The following is a 25,000-nucleotide window of genomic DNA, read 5'->3' on the forward strand; positions in this document are numbered from 1 at the left end:
CGTAAGACCCGACGACGCACTTCACTGCTCGCATCTGGTAACCGGGTCCACATGAGGTAGTGCACTGTGAGAGAGAAAGAGAGAGAAAGAGAGAGCGAGAGAGGTAGAGAGAGAGAGAGAGGTAGAGAGAGAGAGAGAGAGAGTGTGAGAGAGAGAGGTAGAGAGTGAGAGAGAGAGAGGTAGAGAGAGAGTGTGAGAGAGAGAGGTAGAGAGAGAGAGGTAGAGAGAGAGAGAGAGAGGTAGAGAGAGAGGTAGAGAGAGAGAGTGTGTGAGAGAGAGAGAGAGGTAGAGAGAGAGAGAGGTAGAGAGAGAGAGAGAGGTAGAGAGAGAGAGTGTGAGAGAGAGAGGTAGAGAGAGAGAGAGAGGTAGAGAGAGAGAGAGAGTGTGAGAGAGAGAGGTAGAGAGAGAGAGTGTGAGGGAGAGAGAGGTAGAGAGAGAGAGAGTGTGAGGGAGAGAGGGAGGTAGAGAGGGAGAGAGTGTGAGAGAGAGACAGAGAGAGAGAGGTAGAGAGAGAGAGTGTGTGAGAGAGAGGTAGAAAGAGAGTGTGAGAGAGAGTGAGAGAGAGAGTGAGAGAGAGAGAGGTAGAGAGAGAGAGTGTGTGAGAGAGAGAGAGAGAGAGAGAGAACAAGAGAAAGAGAGAGTGGAGAGAGGGAGGGAAAATTAATGTACTTTTAAGTCACCATTGCAAATCTTCCTAAAAATGAGTAGCTCCAAAGGGGAGTAGGGGCAGGGGGCAGGGGGGAGGGGCAGGGGGGAGGGGGAGGGGGGAGGGGGGGGGGGGTGGGTGCACACTCCCTGGCGAGTGTCCTCAGCTTCGGTGCCAGCAGATAACCGCCTTCGGGAGCACCATGCGTGAGTAATTCATCGACTTTGATTCCGCTGCCTTTTTTCCACTGTAGCCAAGTCAGTGGGTACTCTGCACTCCCTTCTACCTCACCGACTCCGATGAAACGAGGTCAAACTTGTGTGGCAGCGCAACTTCAGCTAAGATTCCCGCACGCTTCATTTAACGGCTTCAATTATACTGTACATTTAGCAGCACAATTGCCTTCTCCATGGTATAGGGGCGCCAAATCTCCATCACACTTTTGGGCTTAGCTTAGGGGGGGGGGGGGTGGTTTGCAATTAGCACACACCAACGTTTTTGTTAGAAGATAGTGTGTTGCTGTGTTGGCGAAAAATGTTACAACATTGCCTTTTTAGGCTATTAGCCTAGCGATGTCTATAGCCTAGCGATGCCTTTTTTCTTTCCTGAGATGTTTAGGCGTTAACTGCTTAGGCGTTAGCGAATGTAAACACACAGGGGAGTAAATCTACACCGATTGTGTACAGATTGTGTATGGTTGTTTTGGCACGGTTAGCATTCTGCATAAACAGCAGGTTGAACGCTAAATGAGTGGCTTAGTTTATCTCTCCTCTGTCATTGGCCGACATCTGGATAAAGTTAATCCGAGCAAGAAACACAATGATTACATTAGCCTCTGTATTGCCTCCTCTCCAACTGGACAGATTCCTGTTTTAAACTCTGAACTCTCAAACTCCGATTTATCATGAAAGATATTATAAATAGCTCCCTAAAGTGAATCACAATCTGATATGACCTATTTTTTCTAATTTTAGGCACACAATAGATCAGACACAGTTTGAATCGCAAAGTTCATATACTGTACGTGCTGTAACAATATTTAAAAAACGGTGATAGATAGATAGTGGAAAACTAGGGCTAGGACGAAACAGACGCTTTTCGGCAGTAGTGCCTACATTTATATTTACATGTTTGGCATTGAGCAGATGCCTTTATCCAAAGCAACTTACAACAAATAAATTTGACTAAGTAAGTGAATTATCTATCCACCAGTCGTAGCAGGAAAAAGTCATCTATGCTCAGGCCTGGGGCAATTGGCAGTCGTCGTGCTAGAAGAAGGACGATTTTTTAAAATATATTTGTTTATTATGACACTGAGAAACTGGACAGGGGGTAGAGGGTGGGTAAGCGTGCCCATTGCTTCGAGCCTATTGAACGAGCTCTTTTGAATTTCCACAGCTGGGCTTTCTAGTCCCGCCCCTTAGTTTATATATAGTATATATATAGTGTGTTTACGTTCTGCAGTTTGTTAGGTGGCGAAACTCAGACACACCACTAAATACAGTAGTAAACATTTCAATCTTTCAATTTCCCAACAGGTTCTGGTAACTGGTAATAAAATAACAGGTTCTGGTAATGGAGTTTATGGCCATTTTTATTTGTAAACAACAGTGCTATTTAAACCAATTCAACTGTGTAGTTACAGAGCTAACTCGGATTATGCTGGCCACCCGCCAAGTTCGCTAGCCAACGACAGCACTTGGTTGGTGAGAGTTTCCCGCCCTCGTTCTAAGCCACGCCCCCTAGCCCTGTTTGACCTCATAAGGCCTAGAGGGGTCGGAGGAGGCGAACACCACATAACAAGCCTGGAGGAAGAACTGTCGAAGCCCAGGAGTGACTGTGGAAAAGCAGTGGCACACACTGGAACGCATGGCGTAATACTGTACTGTATGTGGCCCGATAATAGTAATAATAATAATAATAACTTTATTTGTATAGCGCTTTTCCTGCAAACGTTGCATCTCAAAGTGCTTTAATCATTATACAATCTTAATTGAATTATTTAGTCATTTAAAGGCAATATTAAAAAGATGTGTTTTTAAGTCTTGACGTGAACATTATTTGCTGAGGTTGCATCCCTAATGTAAACTGGCAGTGCATTCCACAATCTGGGTGCATAAAATGAGAATGCAGCCTCACCAAATCTCTTCTTTTGTACATGTGGTACAGAGAGAAAACCAGCGTCAGAAGACCTCTAGAGAGCTCTATTGGGCTGATATGCTAGCAGAAGACCTGAGAGCTCTATTGGGCTGATATGCTAGCAGAAGACCTGAGAGCTCTATTGGGCTGATATGCTAGCAAAAGACCTGAGAGCTCTATTGGGCTGATATGCTAGCAGAAGACCTGAGAGCTCTATTGGGCTGATATGCTAGCAGAAGACCTGAGAGCTCTATTGGGCTGATATGCTAGCAAAAGACCTGAGAGCTCTACTGGGCTGATATGCTAGCAGAAGACCTGAGAGCTCTATTGGGCTGATATGCTAGCAAAAGACCTGAGAGCTCTATTGGGCTGATATGCTAGCCAAAGGTCTTTTGGGTGGGTATGGGTCTGATCTGACCAACAGGTGTGTCACTAGAACTGTCCCTCTGCAGGTGACTCACCTGTCCCCAGGGGCCGACCTGCCAGGATGCACACTCCGGCTGTTGGCATGTCTGAACGGAGTCAGGCTTGGACGTGTCACAGAAGCGGTCGTCGAGGCGATCTTCTCCAAACTGGCACCAGGTCTGGCGATGCTTGTAGCCCTTCCCACACGTCACCAGACACTGTAGGAACAACGGTTTTACCTTTACGATCTATTTATGATCTATTTACTGACTATTTACTATCTCGTGATCTTAGAATGATAAGGTTCTATCTCCGTTTAGGGCAGTTCAGAGAGCAATAGCGTCAAAGTTTTTACATTCCATTATGTTCTGTGAGATGGAACCTTTGTGTTTTATTCATTACTAACTCAAAAATTTCAACATTTTAAAAATAACACCACACAGGCATTAATAAACACCTAATGGATCAGATTATGTAAAAAACTCAATTTTGACCAAAAATGGAGATAGAACCTTATAATTCTAACGTCACGACAATGATTTCGAAACAAAGAGGGTTTGACCAAGAGGGTTACCAAAGTGTGCTTTATTAGTCAACAGGGGCTTTAATTTGTACAGTGTGTGTGTGTGTGTGTGTCTGTGTGTACAGTACAGTGGACTGTGTGTGTTTGTGTTTAGCAGAACCACATGGGATATTAGAAATATTTGTGGAATGTGGCCCAAAGCCTTCCAAACAGTTTGGCCAGAACGCAGTAAACCCAGATATTACTGGTCCTAGAATACACAGTACAGGACACAGACAGGAAATAACTTGGCAATAACTAGCCTGTACATTATCAATTTCACATTTGACCCAATTCGTTGCTGGAGTCTGACCCAAAACTACTTAGACTTTTGTGATCCCTCTTGTGTTTCCTCTTCGTATCAAGTGAACTCAGTCGTGTCAATAGAATGACCCCTCCCTCACACACATAGACCCAGTCTCTAGACCCATAATCCTAACATTTACAATGATTACCATACACATAATGTACACTGTACGTAAAACAGTCAATGTCAGTTTCAATGCCATGTCGTGAGCTTAGAATGATACGGTTCTATCTCCGTTTAGGGCAGTTCAGAGATATTGAGCGTCAAAGTTTTTACATTCCATTATGTTTTGTGAAATGGAACCTTTGTATTTTATTAATTACTAACTAAAAAATTTCAACATTTTAAAAATAACACCACACAGGCATTAATAAACACCTAATGGATCAGATTATGTAAAAAAACGTTTTTATGTCAAAATCAATTCCTCAATTACGAATAGGACGGAAATAAAACAAAGTGATGATAATATCACCCGGACCAAACTGACCTCAGACCACTCTCCAGTCTTCCACGTGGGACAGAGGAAGTCATTGCAGGGCTGGACGGTCAGCTTGTCCCTCGGGCTACACTTGCTGTCGTCAACGGCAGCCTCGGCTGTCTTCCCGCACACGGCCCCTCGCCGACGCGTACCCCCGCCACAGCTCTTGGAGCACTGGAACGCACACAAACAGGTACGCACACTTTGACATGAGCACTAACAGATGCATGCATGCACTTAACGCATGTGCATATGCGCATACACAGACACACACACACACACACACACACACACACACACACACGCACGCACGCACACACGCACACATACCACACACACACACACACACACACACACACACACACGCACACACACACACCACACACACACACACACACACACACACACACACACACACACATACATACATACACACACACCACACACCACACACACACACACACACACACCACACACACTTGTTTTTTGTTTTTTGTTACCTCTGACCAGGATGAGTAGTCCCAACCTCCTGGGTTACAGTCGCCATGGCAACCCTCCTTGTCGTCAGGCTTGCGCAGGTTGCTGCAGTAGCGGTCGTCCACCTTCTGGGTCTTCCCCTCCGGGCGGCTGAGCTTGGCACAGTAGATCTCCAGGGTACGGTAGCCCAGCCCACACTGAGCGGTACACTCACTCTTACGAGCCACGTGCCACCTGGAGGCAAAGGTCGAAGGTCAAACGTCACCCAGTACAACGGAGTCAAATATTGATAGATAGAGAAATGAGAGACAGATAGGGAGACAGAGTGTGAGTGAGTGAGTGATGAGTTGGAGGGAGAGAGCTGGGAAATATGGATGGGGCGGCTGTGTCTCAGGAGGTAGAGTCGTCGTCTAATGATCGCAAGGTTGGCAGATCAGCGGTTCGAGCCCCAGCTGGCCACATGTCGAAGTGTCCTTGGGCAAGACACATAACCCCAAATTGCTCCCAGTGAGCGGGCCGGCGCCTTGCATGGCAGCTTGCTGCCATTGGTGTGTGAATGTGTGTGTGAATGGGTGAATGAGAGGCCGTTGTAAAGCGCTTTGGATAAAGGCGCTATGTAAGTGCAGTCCATTTTGATAGATAGAGAGATGGACAGACAGGGAGACAGAGTGATGGAGTGTAAGTGAGTGAGTGACGAGTAGGGAGAGGGAGAGAGCTGGGAAATATGGAGTGATTGAGAGAAAGAGAGGAGGAGAGATGGAGTGATAATCAAGAGGAGAAAAGATAGTGATCAAGTGAAAGTGGGGATGGAAAGAAAGTGGGGGGGTACCTGAGTTCACACTCCATGTTGCAGGGTTCAGTGATCATAGCTGGTCTGGTGGTCCCGTGGCAGCGCTGGTCTGAGACCACCACGCGGTCCGACTCTCTACTGCACACGATCTTCCTCTTACGCTCTCCTGGTGGGGGGGAATACGTCAGAGGTGCCGACACGCACGCGCACGCACACACACACACGCACGCAAGCAGACACGCACGCACACACGCAGGCAGGCAGCCAGGCAGGCAGGCAGGCAGGCAGGCAGGCACGCACGCACACACACACACCACACGCACGCACACACCACACGCACCCACGCACACACCACACACACACACACACACACACACACACTCTCTCACACACACACACACACCACACACACACCCCACACACACGCACGCACGCACACACGCACACACACGCACACACGCACACACACACCCACCTAGCTAGTTTCCAATGTGTCTAAATCATAAAGTAATAAAAAAGGCTAGGATTAAAACCAGCAGTTGACTTTGGGAGTGGAGTCAGATACCCCTGGTTTAAATCATATTCATATCTGTCCCTTTTGTTCTTGTTTGTTTTATCACCGAGCATTAAAAGAGCTTAGTGTTCTGTGTCTCAGCGCTAGCAGCAACACCACATCTATCAAGGAGAGAGAGCAGTATTTGAGGAGAGTACATCTTGGCTCCGTATCGTCTAACGCTCTCCCCTCCGCATCTTTGGACACAACATGAGGAATTGTTGGCTGGAGAATTCTTGTTCTGCATGTTGTCATCTTGGAGGGGTTGTTCTCAAATATTTCTGTGCTGTAGCTCGTAGCTCACATAAAGCTTTTCGGAAAGTTTTTTTCTTCAAACACATCGAGCTAAAAATGGTCTCTAGCACCCCCTCCCACTTTCATACTTCCTCGTCCATTACCACACCTCTTCTCTCCTTCCCTCAGTTCTCCCAGTCCTCTAATCCCCCCCGCCCCCCCCACCTCCCCCTCCTCCTCCTCCTCGACTCACCTTGGCACAAGCGGCTACAGTCCTGCCAGGGTCCGTAGGCGTCCCAGAGGAACTGCTGGGGTTTGTCCTCGATAGGGATGTTGTAGGAGAACCTGACGTCAGGGTTGTACAGGTTCCCTACAGAAAGCACCTGGGGAGGGAGGAGGACAGATAGACAGATAGACAGAGAGGAGGACAGATAGACAGAGAGCAGAGAGAGAGGGGTTACGATCCATTAAGACAGGGTCCTTAAGAGCTCAACTGAAAGATTCTGGCATCACACACTGTACCTCAAACTCAGTCGTAATTCAGTCATCACTCTTAATGCTCTCTTAAAAATAGAACTCTACTTCCATGAAACTTGGCCTCCGTGGAATGTCTGTTTCGTTCGCAGCGACAAGCCAAACAAACCATTTGACGTATTCGGTGCGGTCGTACCGTAGGTAGGCTGTGCAGAGAGGTTTAAGGACTCTATCATGGACGTCCTCACTGACACATGCAACTGTTTTTTCAACCCTCTAGTGCTTTTCAGAACCCCCCCCCTGTTGGCTGCTTACTGTCTGTCCCATGCATGCCTGTTTGACTTCCTGTGTCTGTCCACATGTGCATACTGTACGTATTGCTAATTCTTTTTTTCAATCAATCAATCAATCAATCTCTAATGCTGTTAGTGTCCTTTCTGCTGTGCTTAATGTTGTGCGGGTTTATGTGGATGTGTGACGCTTTGTCCCTTTAACTTGATGCTGTGACTGTAAGTGGAGGAGGTGTGGAGATGTACGTATGTTTTTACTCTGCTGGAATCTTTTATGTGTACCACTGTCTGTCGTGTGTGTTCTTTGTTTTTAACATATAACCTGATTTCTTTTCAGCCCCACCCCCCCAAGAGGCTTTTGTCTTTTGCCAGGCCGCCAATGCAAATAAGAATTCGTTCTTATTGGCCCTGCCTGGTTAAATAAAGGTTAAATAAAAAATAAAAAATAAAAGTTACCTGGACTATGATCTCCTCCTCGATGCGGTCAGTGCAGTTGATTCTCTCGATGACGTGGTCGGATCCGCTGTACTCGATGATGGCGTTGACCAGTTTGATTTCCCTTTTGAACATGCTGACCACAAACTCACCATTGAGTAGGAACTCCCCACGACTGTTTGAAACAGCTGCAGAGGAAGAAAGAAAGGGAAGGAAGGTTACTTCAGTGAAGATTAAGATAATATTGGAATTATCGTCTGAAGGTAAGGGTCTGGATAAGTGACCACAGCTGTCTTTAATACACTAAGGGCCGGTTTCACAGACAAGGCTTAAGCCTAGTCCTGGACTAAATCACACTTTCAATGTAAAATCTCCATTGAAGATGTTTTTTAGTCTAGGACTAGGCTTAAGCCTTGTCTGTGAAACCGGCCCTAAGTGACGTTAGAATGATAAGGTTCTATCTCCCATTTTTGTCAAAATTTATTTTTTTACATAATCTGATCCATTAGATGTTTATTAATGCCTGTGTGGTGTTATTTTTTAAATGTTGAAACTTTTGAGTTAGTAATTAATAAAATACAAAGGTTCCATCTCACAAAACATAATGGAATGTAAAAACTTTGACGCTCAATATCTCTGAACTGCCCTAAACGGAGATAGAACCTTATCATTCTAAACGGAGATAGAACCTTATCATTCTAAGCTCACGACTTGCTGTCTTTTATTAATACACCATTCAATTGAATGAGAAAGAAGTGTGTCCAAACTTTTGACTGGTACTGTAGCTAAGAGTTGGCGACTGTGCGATGACAGTACAGTAGTAAGTCAAACTCTCACTCTTAAAAACATTGCAACGCAGCAAAACATCGGCCGGTCATGTTTTCGTTTACAGTAAGGTTGGCCATAGAGAGAGAAGATAAAGAAAAAAACCTAATTGGGGTAAAATAATCCTGCATTCCTTCAGGAGTCTCAGGCCTCTTGCTCACCACTCAGTCTGCTGAACACATTCACACTAATGCGATTATGGAGCTAATTTCCTGAGTTACTTTCCTTGCCATTTCACACATCACAGTAATGTGGCCACAGAGACCGGCTGCCTTCCTTTCCCTTCCCGCAAGGCCCCTTCCCTTACGCCTTTTTTATTTTAATTTGTGGGCCCCGGTGCATCGTCAAACACAATATACACACTAACACACGCACACGCACACACGCACGCACACACGCGCACACACACACACACACGCGCACACGCACACACACGCACACACACACCTACACACACACGCACACACACACACACACGCACACACACACCACACACGTACGCACGCACACACACACACACACGCACACACACACACACACACACACACACACACAGCACCACCGACTCCCACTGCATTAACGCGTTAGCATGTTAGCATGTGCCAACTCCCACTCTAAAGACTTTTCCACTGAGAATAGACAGTCTCACAAGTCCCACCCTCCTCAAACACAACATCCAGTCACTTCTCATTGGCTAGTATCTCCTATTTCACACACTAGTTCTCCCATTGTGACTAAACAAGTGAATACTACACCTGTGGACACACCTGAACACAGGTCAAGCCTCTGTTTGAAGTAGCTTTCATGTCAATGAATCAGGGGTGTAAACTGGTGATGGCCCAAAAAGGTGACACTTTTTTTTTTTGCGGCTAACCTTAGGGGGGGGATAGCGCTAGCACTAATGGTGTTAAATAGATAGCGCTAGCACTAACGGCGGTCTAACAATGATGCGTGTGTAAGTGGCGGCAGCCCTGACCTCAACACCTGCAGAATCACTTCGAAAACAGTTTACTGTGACTGTGTTTCTCCACGCTGTCTGGAATTGTACCTAGCTCCCTGAAGCTAAAAGTTATTGTATGTCAATAATAAAAAATATTTTTGGGGGTAGATCTACACAATTCACATGGATGACATAATTTTGAGATCAAAACGGCTAATTTAGCAGAAAGGTGACAAGTTTGCACCCCTGAAATGTTTGTGAGGTTGAGTCTTTATTTTTTTAAAGTTATTTTTTCTGAGTGGGGCAGTCCCAGTCATATTTTTCATTTTATTGACAGATACAGTAGAGTTTAGACAGGAAGGATGGGTGAGAGAGAGAGAGGAGGGATGACATGCAGGATATGTCCCCGGCCGGATTCGAACCGGGGACCCTGCGGTGACATGGTCAACGCTTAACCCGCTACGCCACCTAAGCGCCCAGTGAGTGGGAGTCTTACCGAGGTAGTTGTCATCCTCTGGTTTCCCTGAGTAGCTGTGTTGGCGGATGTCAATGTTCGTAGCACCACTGGGTATCCGCACCACCTCGTTGTATCCTGAAACCCAACGAGCACGAGAACACATTCATGAGCAGGTTTGACATCGCGAGGTCTTAAGTTCTGTCCCGACACCAACGGTTGAGGTTCTGTCCTTGTCTCCTAGGCTTTGTGATCACAACAAAAACTGGGATTGGTTGAAGCTTTATATCGAGGAGCTACTAAACTCATCATTACTATCACCTGCCCTGTCTGTTGATATCAGTGGTCACCATAGAGAGGACGTGAGCTTAGAATTATAAGGTTCTATCTCCCTTTTAGTAAAAAAATATATTTTTTACATAATCTGATCCATTAGGTGTTTATTAATGCCTATGTGGTGTTATTTTTAAAATGTTGATTTTTGTTGTTGTGAGTAATTAATAAAATACAAAGGTTCCATCTCACAAAACATAATGGAATGTAAAAACGTTGACGCTCAATATCTCTGAACTGCCCTAAACGGAGATAGAACCTTATCATTCTAAACTCACGAGGAGACAAGGAAAAAATAAGCCGTCTAGGAACATTGAGACACGGGTTTTAAACCCTAGAAAGGTCCACAGCCAGCTCACCGTAGTGCACTATGTTGAAGGTGCCTGCCACGGTCTTACAGGAGGAGTTGTCCCCGCCACACACACCACACTTGTCCCTCCTGGCCTTGGAGTTCAACACGTGGTCACACCCCGCTTGCTGCAGGGGGAGAGGAGCATGAAGAGGAAGAGGAAGGAGAAGTATCCTAATGAATAAATATAATTTCATGTTTATCATCAGGGTATATACAGGAATCTTGAGGTTAATTTCAATACCTTTCTAAGACTTTTTAAAGACCTTGTCAATATTTTTCCAGACCTCACCGCCACTTCGAGCTGTAACCGTTGACATCAGTGACACCTTTAACTTAACAGTTTTAGTTTGCAATAGACTAGACCACTATCATACAACAATTTCCGGTTAATCTTTGTTTTCTAATAAAACTATACATTCACAAACTTTTACTAAAAGTTTTTAGGACTCAAACTCTTTGGACAGAGTCTAATTCAGAAAAATACCAACAAAATTCAAGACCTCATAAAATTGTGATAAGACTTTTTAATACTTATTAAGGGTCTTGATTTTCCCAAAATTGATTTATCAACTTTTAATACTTTTCAAGACACCGCGGATACCCTGATCATTGTCCAATGTATTCCCCTCCGTAGAAAACTTTGTATGGGTAGTGGTACCCTTTTCCCTCCCTTTTCCCTCTCTTTTTCTTCCCTTTTCTTCTTCCCCCTTCTTCCCCCTCTTGCACTTTCTTCCCCACCCTTAACAGACTATTGTGCACCTCGCCGTTCATACCGCTTGTTAAGTCGTGACGTGTTTCCGGGTCCCAACGTTGGCTGAGGCGCTGTCTTCGAAATGGAGAAATAATAATAATAATAAATTATATTTATATAGCGCTTTTCCGAGGCTCAAATACCCTGACAATATGGAGAACACGGGAAAGTGCTGTGTCCCTTGTTGTATGAATAGATCCGAGTCTAAAAAACGATTAAACTGTCATTCTACCGCTGTAGTTCAGAGGTACTCTGGTGCGGAGAATTTCTGGTTTAGACCCGGAAAGTTAAACGTCACTTTTGACGTCAGACTTAACAAGCGGATATTACGTCATATCACCCGCTAAGCAGCCTTGGTGATGTAGTAAACACAAACATATAACAGTGCTTTATACAAGGCTGGAACGCCGTGAATTATGAATACTTTGCTCGCTAACGAGCGGTCACTACAACCTATCTATATAAAATCACCTGCTCGGCTTTAATGACTTAACCGCTATTTAAGAAATTATAATTGTTGCCACCCTGTAGTTTTTGGTGAAACTTCGTCTTTGTTTTGAGCGCCAGTGCGCGTTTTATGCGCGCGCACGCGAAAAAAAAAATCGCACGCGCTATGCGCGCGACAGATAGCCGCTCCGCCACTAATGTGAAAAATCCTGGAGGAAACACTGATGACTTGATCAATATTGTTCATATAGATTAATACGGTGTTGTCTTATGAGTTCATAAAAAGACACTTGCAGCTCTCGTTGTTGACGAGAGACAGACGCGGTGATGCCCGCTGTTAGATAGCTAGCTAGTTCTACGTTTGTTGAAAACGCAATGTCAGGGCATAAAGACAATGATAATTAATTATTAAATCAGAGCTACAGTATCTTGTATTAGTTGAATGACTAATGTGGTTGTCACTGGTTTGCTGGCGAAATATTCATAACTTGGCTGTCATTGAGCGCAGCTGCGCGAGCCTTCATGTATTTATGTGCTGACGAGATCGGATATTAGAGATGTGATTGTATTAACAGTGCATATTAATGTGGAAAGATTTTGAACTGGCACATTTGTTGTGTGTGCCTGATGTGTAGTGGGTTATTGTCTATCCTTAACAGACTATTGCGCACCTCGCCTGGCGCAGTGGATAGTGAGTTGGACTTGTGATCAGAAGGTTGTGAGTTCAAATCCCGTCTGAAACCACACCACTACTAGTGTGCCCTTGAGTAAGGCACTTAGCCCTCAGTTACTCCAGGGGGAATGTCCCTGTAATTCGTAATTGTAAGTCGCTTTGGATTAAAAAAGCGTCTGCTAAATGGCAAAATTATTATTATTAATTATTAAAACTTTATTGGTATAAACATTGATACAGCTGGGATGTTAGTATAGTTGTAGAAGTGAGTTACTGTGGTAATGGGGATATGGGGGGGGGGCGTCTGTGGCACAGGAGGTAGAGCCGGCGACTTATGATCGCAAGGTTGTCAGATCGGCGGTTCGAGCCCCGGCTGGCCACATGTCGAAGTGTCCTTGGGCAAGACACTTAACCCCAAATTACCTCCCAATGAGCGGGCCGGCGCCTTGCATGGTAGCTTGTCGTCATTGGTGTGTGAATGTGTGTGTGAATGAATGGGTGAATGAGAGGCCATTGTAAAGCGCTTTGGAATAAGGCGCTATCTAAGTCAGTCCATTTATAGGGTTGTATTTTATTTTATTTTATTGCCAAATACTGCTCTATCAACCATGAATTTAACCTAGTTATCCGAAAATAACTTGCTTCAGACAGAATTCATCTAATCCTGTTACCCGTGTAAGTCACTATCACTGAAACACTGAAACTGACATCAGCTCTCTTTAAAAACCACACTAAAAGTCAAACTCTATTTGGAGCCATAATTGCTTACATTACGCTTTGCCAAATTCCCATAGCAGTTAAGCTAAACTGCCTCATGGGGAAAGAGTTAGCTCACAAGCTTTAGACGGTTCTAAGGCTGGAGTCTCACCCTGCACAGGCCCTGTACGCAGATGTCGTTGGTGTCGGGTCCGCACGGCGTGCCGTCGGTGACCCGGTCCCTGAGCTGATAGTAGGCCGTGCTGCCAGCCACCCTGCAGAACAGCTTACAGCGATCCTTCATCAGAACTGGACCCCGAGGGAGGAGGGAGAGAGAGAGAGAGAGATTGAGGATAGGAAGGAAAGAGTGAGATGGTGAGAACAGTGAAAACATGCCCTCCTCAGGGGTCTGTAATAAGTTGACCGAGTACAATAAGTCATTCAACATTCAAAGTCCTCTTGGCACAGCTCTAAATCGTGACGTTAGAATTATAAGGTTCTATCTCCATTTTTGGTCAAAATTGAGTTTATTACATAATCTGATCCATTAGGTGTTTATTAATGCCTGTGTGGTGTTATTTTTAAAATGTTGACATTTTTTAGTTAGTAATTAATAAAATACAAAGGTTCCATCTCACAAAACATAATGGAATGTAAAAACTTTGACGCTCAATATCTCTGAACTACCCTAAACGGAGATAGAACCTTATCATTCTAAGCTCACGAAATGTCCACTGGCCCAATCAGCACCAAAAAATAAATCATCATTTTAATCATTTTGGATATAAAACAGGAAAGGAAAGGTTCTCACTTCCGCTGTACTTGGGCACCCAGCGCACGTTTGGAGGTAGACTGTTGATGTTGAAGTGTCTGCCGTCGAAGGTAGCACACTGTTCCTCCCTGAAGTCCTTCTTCTGCTTGGAGCACGGCTCGGAGTTACACGAGCGGAACTTCATCCTGCGGCCCACACAATACTTCCCCCCGTTCCTGGGTCTGCAGGGAAGAGGAGGAGGGTGGCGTTCATCAATGAATGAATTATTAGGCCAACAAATCAACTAACCAACCAACACAAACATCCATATATCCTTCCGTCTGTGTATTCATCCGTCCATTTATGACCTTTATCTAGACATTGGAAAACATTGTGTTCGACACACCAGAAAACATTCAAGTCACCCGCCAGAAATCACTCACACCTGCCTGGCTCTATCACAAGTGGTAAGAGTACCAGTAGTTTTTGCCATTACGGCTGGCATGTAATAGTTTTGGGGCGGCTGTGGCGCAGGTTGGCTGTGGCTGTGGCTGTGATCGCAAGGTTGGCAGATCAGCGGTTCGAGCACCGGATGGCCACATGTCGAAGTGTCCTTGGGCAAGACATTGAACCCCAAAAATTGCTCCCAGTGAGCGGGCCAGAGCCTTGCATGGCAGCTTGCCACCATTGGTGTGTGAATGTGTGTGTGAACGGGTGAATGAGAGGCCGTTGTAAAGCGCTTTGGAGCAGCAAAAAAGGCACTATATAAGTGCAGACCATTTACCATTTCTAGTTCTATTGATGTGCAGAAATAACTACACAACATGTACATTATTTACAATAGAAAACTATAATGAAGAAACATAATATGATAAACTCGCTGCTCCGTAGCGCTCTCCTGTGGGAGACTAAATAAAGGTGGAACAGACCCATAGTCATAGCCAGTGGTATGAATACAGTTCATGTTAATTGATCTGTTCGTTGAGAACCTACCAGTTAATCAATTATAGCAGTGGAAAAACACATTATCTCTACAGAAATGTTTCATTCTATCTCTCTTTAGCGATCATAGAAAGAGAGACCGGTGAAAGTCGTCACTCATCAACGCCAACGGGGCGAGGTTTCGGAGCTTTCCTGCCTCCCATTTGAGATCTTCTCCGTGTCTGGAGGTAAATGCTAAATGGTAAACACACATTCACACACCAATGACGGCAAGCTGCCATGCAAGGCGCTGGCCCCGCTCACTGGGAGCAATTTTGGGGTTCAGTGTCTTGCCCAAGGACAATTCGACATGTGGCCAGCCGTGGCTCGAACCGCCGATCTGTCAACCTTGTGATCATTAGATGGCGACTCTACCTCCTGCGCCACAGCCGCCCCGAGGTACTGACTCTTTGAATGAATGAATGAATGAATGAATGAATGAATGAATGAATGAATGAATGAATGAATGAATGAATGAATGAATGAATGGACTTTTGAATGGCACAGTAGCTGAATGTTGTTATGGGACGCTTTGCCCATTTGAAATGGACAGCTACGGGACTGTCAGGGTTTTCAGAGTGGTATACTGCTGTACAGATTATTAGTTACATAAATGGTAAACATTTAAACATGTACATTTACATGTTTGGCATTTTTGCAGACGCCTTTATCCAAAGCGACTTACAACAAATACATTTGTCTAAGTAGGTGAATCTAGTCTTTCCGTTAGTTTAGTGTAGCCTTTTCAGCAAGGGCACTTAACCAGGAACAGTATGTTACCCCTGGTGTAGCACAAGATATGACTCCTCGAATCGTTTTGTGCGAAAGGTGCACTGACAGCGGCACCATAACATCTAACGGCACTCTAACCCTTTCCTTCAACTCCTCTTAAAAGTCGATAAAGAATGCTTTCAGTTAAATACCCCCTTTCAATGTTTATTGAGGAGACAATAATAAAAAATAATAAAATAAATAAAGTCTAACGTGACGGTACTTGAAGGTCAGCCGTGGAAAAGAATTCTCTTAAGGATGCTTGATCTTATGGTACATTAACCGTGGCAGTTCGAAAAACGGAGACACAGTCCAGTGGACCCTGCGTGACTACAAAGGGCTGGTTTGGCTGTTGCTTACATGGGTCGGTTGCACTCACGCACTGCGATCTTGATGCCCCCGCCACACGTCCGCGAGCAGGTGCCAAACGGGCTCCACGCGCCCCACGCCCCCTCCACAGCCGTGGCGTCGTGCTCCTTCGGGATACACAGGCCGTGCTTACAGTGCTGTCGGAGGAGAGGAAGAGAGATGGAGGGGAAGGCAGGAAGGAAGGAGGGAAAAGAGAGTGAGGATACAGTATGAAGCCGTAGCCCGAGCACTGGCGTGGCAACAGCAACTAAAAGACCTTTCACTGTCTCCTTTGATGCTAATCCGGGAGAAATGATTCAACACATGAACAAGGAGGGATAGCACGAAGAGTCGGACACCGGGAGGATAATATGACTCAACTCATAACAACAGAGGCTCCACTTTCCCTCCACAACACACATTTAAAAAGTATTTTGTATACTTACAGGATAGGATATGAGGTTTGTGTACCGAAATACAAGATATAAACAGAGCAGGCTTTTAGCATGTGTTGTCTGGGGACCTCTGCAGCTTGGCTAGGCCAGAGAGCTCTTTCATGTCATACACAGACATGGCAGGAAGCGGAGGGTTAGGACAAGCAGCTAATTAGAAGCTACACTAAACCAGTAACAGAGAGGGAAATCTCCCCAAGTCTCCATTCACAGCTCCCCCTCCTAAGCCTATTATTGCCTCATAATAACACTGGCTCTGAGGCAAACTAATGTGCCTCCATCCCAGTTCCCCATGCAGGTCCAAAACCAGTTTCAACAAATGGTAGGTATTTGAAATATACCACATGCACCACTCATGTTCAGTTATTGAGTTTACAATATACAGGGTTCCTACAAGTTTCAACAAGTCCAATTTAAGACCTTTTTTAGACCTGTCCGTACACCATATGATAGCTTTTTGTCATCCTCAAGGTGATGAAATTAGGGATTTCACTGCCATACAGACCCAAAAAAGCGAATTGGCATTTTTTTGGGTTCCAGCTTGATTAATTTCCGCGTAAATAGATTTGGTCGGACTGATTTCCTTGCAGGATCTAATTATTAAGACCTAGCACCTAATTTTTAGACCGAATAACTGAAATTCGAGACCTTTTTAGGCCTTATAGATTGGATTGCTGGATTTTAGACATTAAGGCTTTTTAAGACCAGCGCGGGAACCCTGAGTATAGAGTGGTCACTGGTGATTTAATTTTTTGGAAAGGCGTCTCGAAGCATGTTGATTTATTTTCTTGTCTTTTGGGATTTTAATGAAAAAGACTCTTTAGTTAAGTATTTTATAATTACAGTTATCTTTCATATCTTTATTTATGGGATGATGAATATTGTCAATTAATAACACTAAACATTTTAGTGTGATGCTGGTGCCCTTTTCGTGAGCTTAGAATGATAAGGTTCTATCTCCGTTTAGAATGATAAGGTTCTATCTCCGTTTAGAATGATAAGGTTCTATCTCCGTTTAGAATGATAAGGTTCTATCTCCGTTTAGAATGATAAGGTTCTATCTCCGTTTAGAATGATAAGGTTCTATCTCCGTTTAGGGCAGTTCAGAGATATTGAGCGTCAACATTTTTACATTCCATTATGTTTTGTGAGATGGAACCTTTGTATTTTATTAATTACTAACTCAAAAATGTAAACATTTAAAAAAAAAAAAAAACACACAGGCATTAATAAACACCTAATGGATCAGATTATGTAAAAAACTCAATTTGGACAAAAATGGAGATAGAACCTTATAATTCTAACGTCACGTTTTTGCTCCTCACACTGTATGTTCCCCCTCCCTTCATCACGCCCAGTCTGGTTACTTGCCTTTCCAGGGGAGCACTCAGTCCCGTCGGCCCAGGGCATGTGCTGCGTTCGGCAGCCTTTCTGGGCCCCTTCTGGGCTGGTGCACCACAGCCTGCGGCACTGAGTCTGGAGAACACACACACACACACACACACACACACACACACACACCCCACAAACACACCCCACAAACACACAACAGTGAATCCCATTGCCCTTTAAAGACTGAGCCCCACCAATTTAAGGAATCTGAACTTTAAAATAAAGCCCTGAGGGCGGGGTGCCACCTACCCTGTGCAAGCATCTCTCTCTCCCTGTCTGTCTGTCTGTCTGTGTGTGTTTGTCTCACCACGTTCTCTCTGGGATACAGGACCCCTTCCCGCCTTCTGTCTGCCCTGTCTGCCTGCCCTGTCTGCCTGCCCTGTCTGCCTGTCTGCCTGCCCTGTCTGCCTGTCTACCTGCCCTGTCTGCCTGTCTACCTGCCCTGTCTGCCTGTCTGCCTGCCCTGTCTGCCTGTCTACCTGCCCTGTCTGCCTGTCTACCTGCCCTGTCTGCCTGCCTACCTGCCCTGTCTGCCTGTCTACCTGCCCTGTCTGCCTGCCTACCTGCCCTGTCTGCCTGTCTACCTGCCCTGTCTGCCTGTCTACCTGCCCTGTCTGCCTGTCTACCTGCCCTGTCTGCCTGTCTACCTGCCCTGTCTGCCTGTCTACCTGCCCTGTCTGCCTGTCTACCTGCCCTGTCTGCCTGTCTACCTGCCCTGTCTGCCTGTCTACCTGCCCTGTCTGCCTGCCTACCTGTCCTGTCTGCCTGTCTACCTGTCCTGTCTGCCTGTCTACCTGTCCTGTCTGCCTGCCTACCTGCCCTGCCTGCCTGCCCTGTCTATCTGCCTGCCTGCCTGCCCTGTCTGCCTGCCTACCTGTCCTGACTGCCTTATCTACCAGCCTGCCTGCCTGCCCTGTCTATCTGCCTGCCTGTCCTGACTGCCTTATCTACCAGCCTGCCTGCCTGCCTGCCCTGTCTATCTGCCTGTCTGCCCTGTCTATCTGCCTGCATACCCTGCCTGCCCTACTACCCTACCTTGCTCGCCATTGCACCTTGCTACTCCGTTCCCCTGTATTGCCTCAATAACACCAGATTATTTGATTATGTGTCCTGTCTCTGGGTCCTGTGTCTCTGGGTCCTGTGTCTCTGGGTCCTGTCTCTCTGTCCTGTCTCTCTGTCCTGTCTCTCTGTCCTGTCTCTCTGTCCTGTCTCTCTGTCCTGTGTCTCTGTCCTGTCTCTCTGTCCTGTCTCTGTGTCCTGCGCTTGGGTCCCTTAGCTCTGACCGCAACACAGGGTTCAGTAGCTGAGAGGACATCCAGCTCTACTGTCTACTGAGACATCCTGTTCTACTATAGATCACATGAGACAACAAACGACTCCCGAGCAAAATGGTAAACGGACTGCACTTATACAGCAGCGCCTTATTCCAAAGCGCTTTACAACGGCCGAGAACACATGCCACTGGTGTCACAGACAGTGCTCAGTAACGTAGTACTAAACAGTGAGAAGCAGGACTGTATAACAGAGGTCTGTCTTGTCTTTGACAGATGGGCAAAACATGACATTTCACACCGTGTGTTTTGCTTACCATAAATGGGCACACCTGTGTCCCTGGCCCGAATATCAATTCACATTGTTTATTGACGGTGTAGATCCTTCCCGGCAGCTGCTGGGACAGACTGTATGGCCTGGAGATGGGCTCGTCGAGTAAGCACTCGCCATACCCTGTGCTATGAAGAAATACAAATAAAATGAAAAAAACATACAAAGACATAAACAGCCAGAAAACACACTCAGGGGTTGGTCTATTGCTAGCCAAAACAAAGACCTGTAGCGATGTTGATTTAAAAGCTGCAACCAGACGTTTCATGACGTTAGAATTATAAGGTTCTATCTCAATTTTTGGTCAACATTTAGTTTCTTACATAATCTGATCCATTACGTGTTTATTAATGCCTGTGCGGTGTTATTTTTAAAATGTTGACATTTTTTAGTTAATAAAAATACAAAGGTTCCATCTCACAAAACATAATGGAATGTAAAAACTTTGACGCTCAATATCTCTGAACTGCCCTAAACGGAGATAGAACCTTATAATTCTAAACTCACGAACTCTCCCTTTAACCCTTTCTGAGTGTGGATCTAACAATGGCAAATAAAAAAGATTTAGAAGCTGCAACCAGACGTTTCTGGAATAATAGCTGGGAGATGTTTGGGTTCACTTCACAAAGTCAAAATCTATCGCTGTTTTCCTATAATCTGCAAGACTATCGCTACTTTGATTCAATATGACCATTATTAACAACGCTGGCTCTCTCAAATGACAACATCAACAGTCTCACCAGGCCCATAGACCACTTTTAAAGTAAAATTTTAAGTGAACTATCCCTTTTACCCTTTCTGAGTGTGGATCTAACAATGGCACACTTTCCCATAATTACATGCGTGTTTAAAATAGAAAAACAATGGCCGTGACATACTCAAGGAACTCAGTGATGTATTTCCTGCTACACTTGGACCACATCCAGGGGTTGGTGTAGTAGTTCAGGGTGGGGGCCATGACGTGCTGCTGGTTCTTCACCCCGTCCTCCTTGCACTTGTTGCTGTCGTCATGGGGCATGTTGAACCTACGAAGGATAAAAACAACCAATACTTAACACAAGGACACTGCAATATTGTTATTATACAGGGATGCAAACTGGTGATGGCCCCAAAAAGGTGACAACATTTGTTTTTGGCCTGAAAACAAAGAACATTTATGAAAATTGTTGACCTGATTTTGAGGTAAAAACGTCTAAAACAGCTAAAAGGTGACAGGTTTGCACCCCTGATTATAGGCCCATTCTCAAAGTAGGCAATAATAGCATAGCATCAAAGTGATAATCCATCGTGGAAGGAAGGATAAGCCTAAATGTGCGCTCTCATTCGAACACCTTATGAGTCATGACTCTGTGTGCAGACGATCTTAACGCATGTGTGGGTCTCGAATGAAATGAATGAAACACAGGTTTAATTCAGAATGTCAGCCTGCTAAAATAGGCTTACGCATCATAACACTTTTAGGAATGGCAAAAGCAGAATGCTGAGGAATTATTTACTTAAACGCACAATAAAATGGCATTTTCTTCTGTTTTAAATGGCCAGAAAATGTCCTTCAAATCATCAAAGAATTCCCATCTGCGATGGAACACATGTTTAATTCAGAAATGTTTAATTCAGAATGTCAGCCCTGCTAAAATAGGCTACGCATAACACTTTTAGGAATGGGGCAAAAGCAGGCGAAAAAGGCATTTACTCCTGTTTTAAATGACCAGAAAATGTTCTTCAAATCGGCAAAGAATTCCCATCTGCGAGAGATTCGGACCATCAGTGATCCCAGATGTAATAATCTAATCTCCCAAACCCTAGTGTAGGGGGGCTAGTGCCTAGGAGAATCAGGCCACAGCGAACAGATCCAGCGTACCCCATTACACAGCATGGTACTTCTCTTCTATGGTAATGTAGTACTGTCTAGCGGGTACAGTATTGTACCGACTATGTAACTAAGCAGACTTCAGCAGGGTTGTCACCTCTTTACACGGATAAGAATGGACTTACAACAATCCCACCTTTTGTGCGAGCGTTTGTGTAAGACACGAGGGTTGTTAAAGTCTGTAACAGTCTCCGATGATGCTGAGGGTCTTTGGCCAATCTGGATGAACATTGGCGCAGGCTGACTCTGGATACCAAGGGACTTTGGACAATAAATACTTACTGTAGCGCAGTGGTCAGTCACCAACCAAGCGTACTGGAAAGCCAAAGGGTGTGCAGGCTTTCGCTTCCACCCAGCACTCACAACACACCTCAGCATTATGATACGTGCGTTAGTTGAATCAGTTGTTTTAGTGTCAGGCCAAGCGTCGGGGTTAGAGAGTTGCTGCTATAAGGTTTGGAGATGTTGGGGCGCAAAACCCAAACATTGAATAGTGATAAATAGTGAAAAAATAGTGATGGGGTCGGCTGTGGCGCAGGAGGTAGAGCCGCCGTCTAATGATCGCAAGGTTGGCAGATCGGCAGTTCGAGCCCCGGCTGGCCACATGTTGAAGTGTCCTTGGGCAAGACACTGAACCTCAAATTGCTCCCAGTGAGCGGGCTGGTCGGCGCCTTGCATGGCAGCTTGCCGCCATTGGTGTGTGAATGTGTGTGTGAATGGGTGAATGAGAGGCCGTTGTAAAGCGCTTTGGATAAAGGCGCTATATAAGTCTGTCCATTTAGTGATCGATAGTACTCACACGTGGCCCAGTTCGTGAGCAATAGTGAACGCCGTACTGAGTCCATTATCCTCACTGATGCTGCAACTCCTGTATGGATCACACACCGTCCCCAGCTCTGCAAGCCCTGCAACCAACATCACCATCATCATCACCACACTGTCATGATCACCATCAGCAGTAGAATAATCGAACTGTATATCTTATAATGAAATGACCATTAGTCCCTCAGTACCTGTAAAATCAGATATAACAATAAACAAAATACAGGAGATCAAACCAAGTGAGCCATTGTGAAAAGGTGTATTTTAAGACTGGATTTGAAAGTGGTGAGAGTGTCAATATTGCGAATGTTAGGTGGCAGAGAGTTCCAGAATGTTAAGTGGCAGACAGAGAGTTCCAGAATGTTAGGTGGCAGAGAGTTCCAGAATGTTAGGTGGCAGAGAGTTCCAGAATGTTAGGTGGCAGAGAGTTGCAGAATGTTAGGTGGCAGAGAGTTCCAGAATGTTAGGTGGCAGAGAGTTCCAGAATGTTAGGTGGCAGAGAGTTCCAGAATGTTAGGTGGCAGAGAGTTCCAGAATGTTAGGTGGCAGAGAGTTCCAGAATGTTAAGTGGCAGAGAGTTCCAGAGGCGGGGAGCAGAACGGCTGAAGGCTCTAGATCCCATAGTAGTCAGGTGGGCAGAAGGGATGACAAGTTTGGTTGTTATGGTTTTAAAGATCCTCTTACCTAAAGTGTCACACTTATCCCGTGCTCGGCAGATGTCCTGCCTATGAGGGAGACACGTATGAACCTTCACATGACTAGTTTGACACCCGATAAACACAAAGCACTGTAATATCGTGAGCTTAGAATGGTTCTATCTCCATTTAGGGCAGTTCAGAGATATTGAGCGTCAAAGTTTTTACATTCCATTATGTTTTGTGTATTTTATGAATTACTAACAAAAAAATGACAACATTTAAAAAAATAACACCACACAGGCATTAATAAACACCTAATGGATCAGATTATGTAAAACACTAAATTTTGACAAAAATGGAGATAGAACCGTATAATTCTAACGTCACGATATCCCACTATCAAGCTCCATACTATTAGTTATTAGTTATTTATTTATAGTTATCGTTTTAAAACATCTATGGGGTGCCAGTTTCCATTTAGAAGAGAACTTTAGATGTTCATTCAGTTAGAAAGTTCAACACTCAAAGGGGTCAAAGGTCAGGAATCAAGTCCTTCTCTACCTGGTGATGAGGATGGCTGTATCGTGGTGGGAGTGGTGGTTCTCGTCTAGGTGGTTATGGCTCTGTTGCCAGATACAGAAGTTCTTTAAAGTGGTCTGTGCATTGAATGAAATTACAGGGCCGTCCTAAAGAGAGAGAGACACACATAACAGGCTAGGTTTACTACGGCTGTACAGCTGGCAGCTGAATGAAAATGAATGCAACGCTTCGTTTTCATCTAAAAATAAGAATAATTAGGATTAGAGTAATTAGTGTTGTAATCTTACCAGCTCACTGTTAATTATGACTAACTTCACAATCACAATGTTAATCAGATTGCCGATACTGGGATCCTTGTAGATGGAAGACACCTGAAAGAGAAAAGGGGAGAACAGACAGAACACATTGCTTTGAAATATGTTTTCATAATGGAAAACCTTTCGACACAGGCAGCAACATCTTTCATCTGATTAGTAGGATGCAGAAACGTCAGAAACGTTCATTCAAAGTATGTATTCCTTCAACGGGGGCTTCAAACCTGCAGTTTCGAGAGGAAGAATGGTTGGCTGGCTGGCTCATTTGCCTTCTGAGAAGTTGATAATGGCCTCAAGACCCTGTGGAGAATGCAGCCTTTGCCAGCAGCGGAATATAGGTCAGCTTAGCTACCCCCTAGGTGCTCGGGACGGAGGCCCGCTATTTGAAGTGGCCAGGAGTATGCCATCTATGCGACATACCTGAGCTTATTTTTTCCCATTCATCAAGGCTGTCAGACATGTCCGCCTCACGCTGCCCTCTCTCCTCCTGACCGTTTGAAAGTCCTGTTTACTCCTGCCCCGCGCTGCCCTCTCCCTCCGCGCGCACACACACACACACACACACACACACACACACACACACACACATACACACACACACACACACACACACACACACACACACACACAGGCACACACACACACACACACACTGCCCCGCGCTGCCCTCTCCCTCCGCGCGCACACACACACACACACACACACACACACACACACACACACACACATACACACACACACACACACACACACACACACACACACACACACACAGGCACACACACACACACACACACTGCCCCGCGCTGCCCTCTCCCTCCGCGCGCACACACACACACACACACACACACACACACACACACACACACACATACACACACACACACACACACACACACACATACACACACACACACACATACTGCCCTGCGCTGCCCTCTCCCTCCCCTGGTCCTCTGATGATGATGATCCTGGAGGCGGAACGGTAATACACACACACACACACACACACACACACAGACACGCACACACATACACACACACACACACACACATACATACACACAGACACGCACACACATACACGGACGCACGCACACACCACACGCACGCATGCACGCACGCACGCACACACACACACACACACACACTCACACACACACACACACACACACACACACACACACTCACACACACACACACACACACACACACACACACACACATACTGGCACACACACACACACACACACAC

At 45.3% G+C, this 25,000-nt stretch overlaps 1 protein-coding gene across 1 annotated transcript in view; it reads right to left on the bottom strand.

Moving 5' to 3' along the window:
• adamts9 (ADAM metallopeptidase with thrombospondin type 1 motif, 9) overlaps positions 1-25,000 on the bottom strand; it is a gene marked incomplete at both ends in the record, with an annotated part of 41,567 nt that overhangs the window by 10,451 nt on the left and 6,116 nt on the right. The window contains 19 exons of the mRNA XM_080545946.1: positions 1-64; positions 3,247-3,408; positions 4,550-4,714; positions 5,041-5,251; positions 5,847-5,973; positions 6,848-6,977; positions 7,815-7,981; positions 10,055-10,150; positions 10,705-10,822; positions 13,437-13,573; positions 14,076-14,257; positions 16,128-16,273; positions 17,939-18,043; positions 19,548-19,689; positions 20,440-20,586; positions 22,231-22,336; positions 22,938-22,978; positions 23,453-23,577; positions 23,719-23,802. The exon at positions 1-64 is cut by the window's left edge and continues 56 nt beyond it. Of these exons, the coding sequence (XP_080402072.1) occupies positions 1-64; positions 3,247-3,408; positions 4,550-4,714; positions 5,041-5,251; positions 5,847-5,973; positions 6,848-6,977; positions 7,815-7,981; positions 10,055-10,150; positions 10,705-10,822; positions 13,437-13,573; positions 14,076-14,257; positions 16,128-16,273; positions 17,939-18,043; positions 19,548-19,689; positions 20,440-20,586; positions 22,231-22,336; positions 22,938-22,978; positions 23,453-23,577; positions 23,719-23,802 (2,455 nt within the window). The remainder of the gene's footprint in view (positions 65-3,246; positions 3,409-4,549; positions 4,715-5,040; positions 5,252-5,846; positions 5,974-6,847; positions 6,978-7,814; positions 7,982-10,054; positions 10,151-10,704; positions 10,823-13,436; positions 13,574-14,075; positions 14,258-16,127; positions 16,274-17,938; positions 18,044-19,547; positions 19,690-20,439; positions 20,587-22,230; positions 22,337-22,937; positions 22,979-23,452; positions 23,578-23,718; positions 23,803-25,000) is intronic.

This window comes from Nansenia antarctica (assembly GCF_963989245.1).
Source record: "Nansenia antarctica genome assembly, chromosome: 15".
NCBI classification, from domain to species: Eukaryota; Metazoa; Chordata; class Actinopteri; order Argentiniformes; family Microstomatidae; genus Nansenia; species Nansenia antarctica.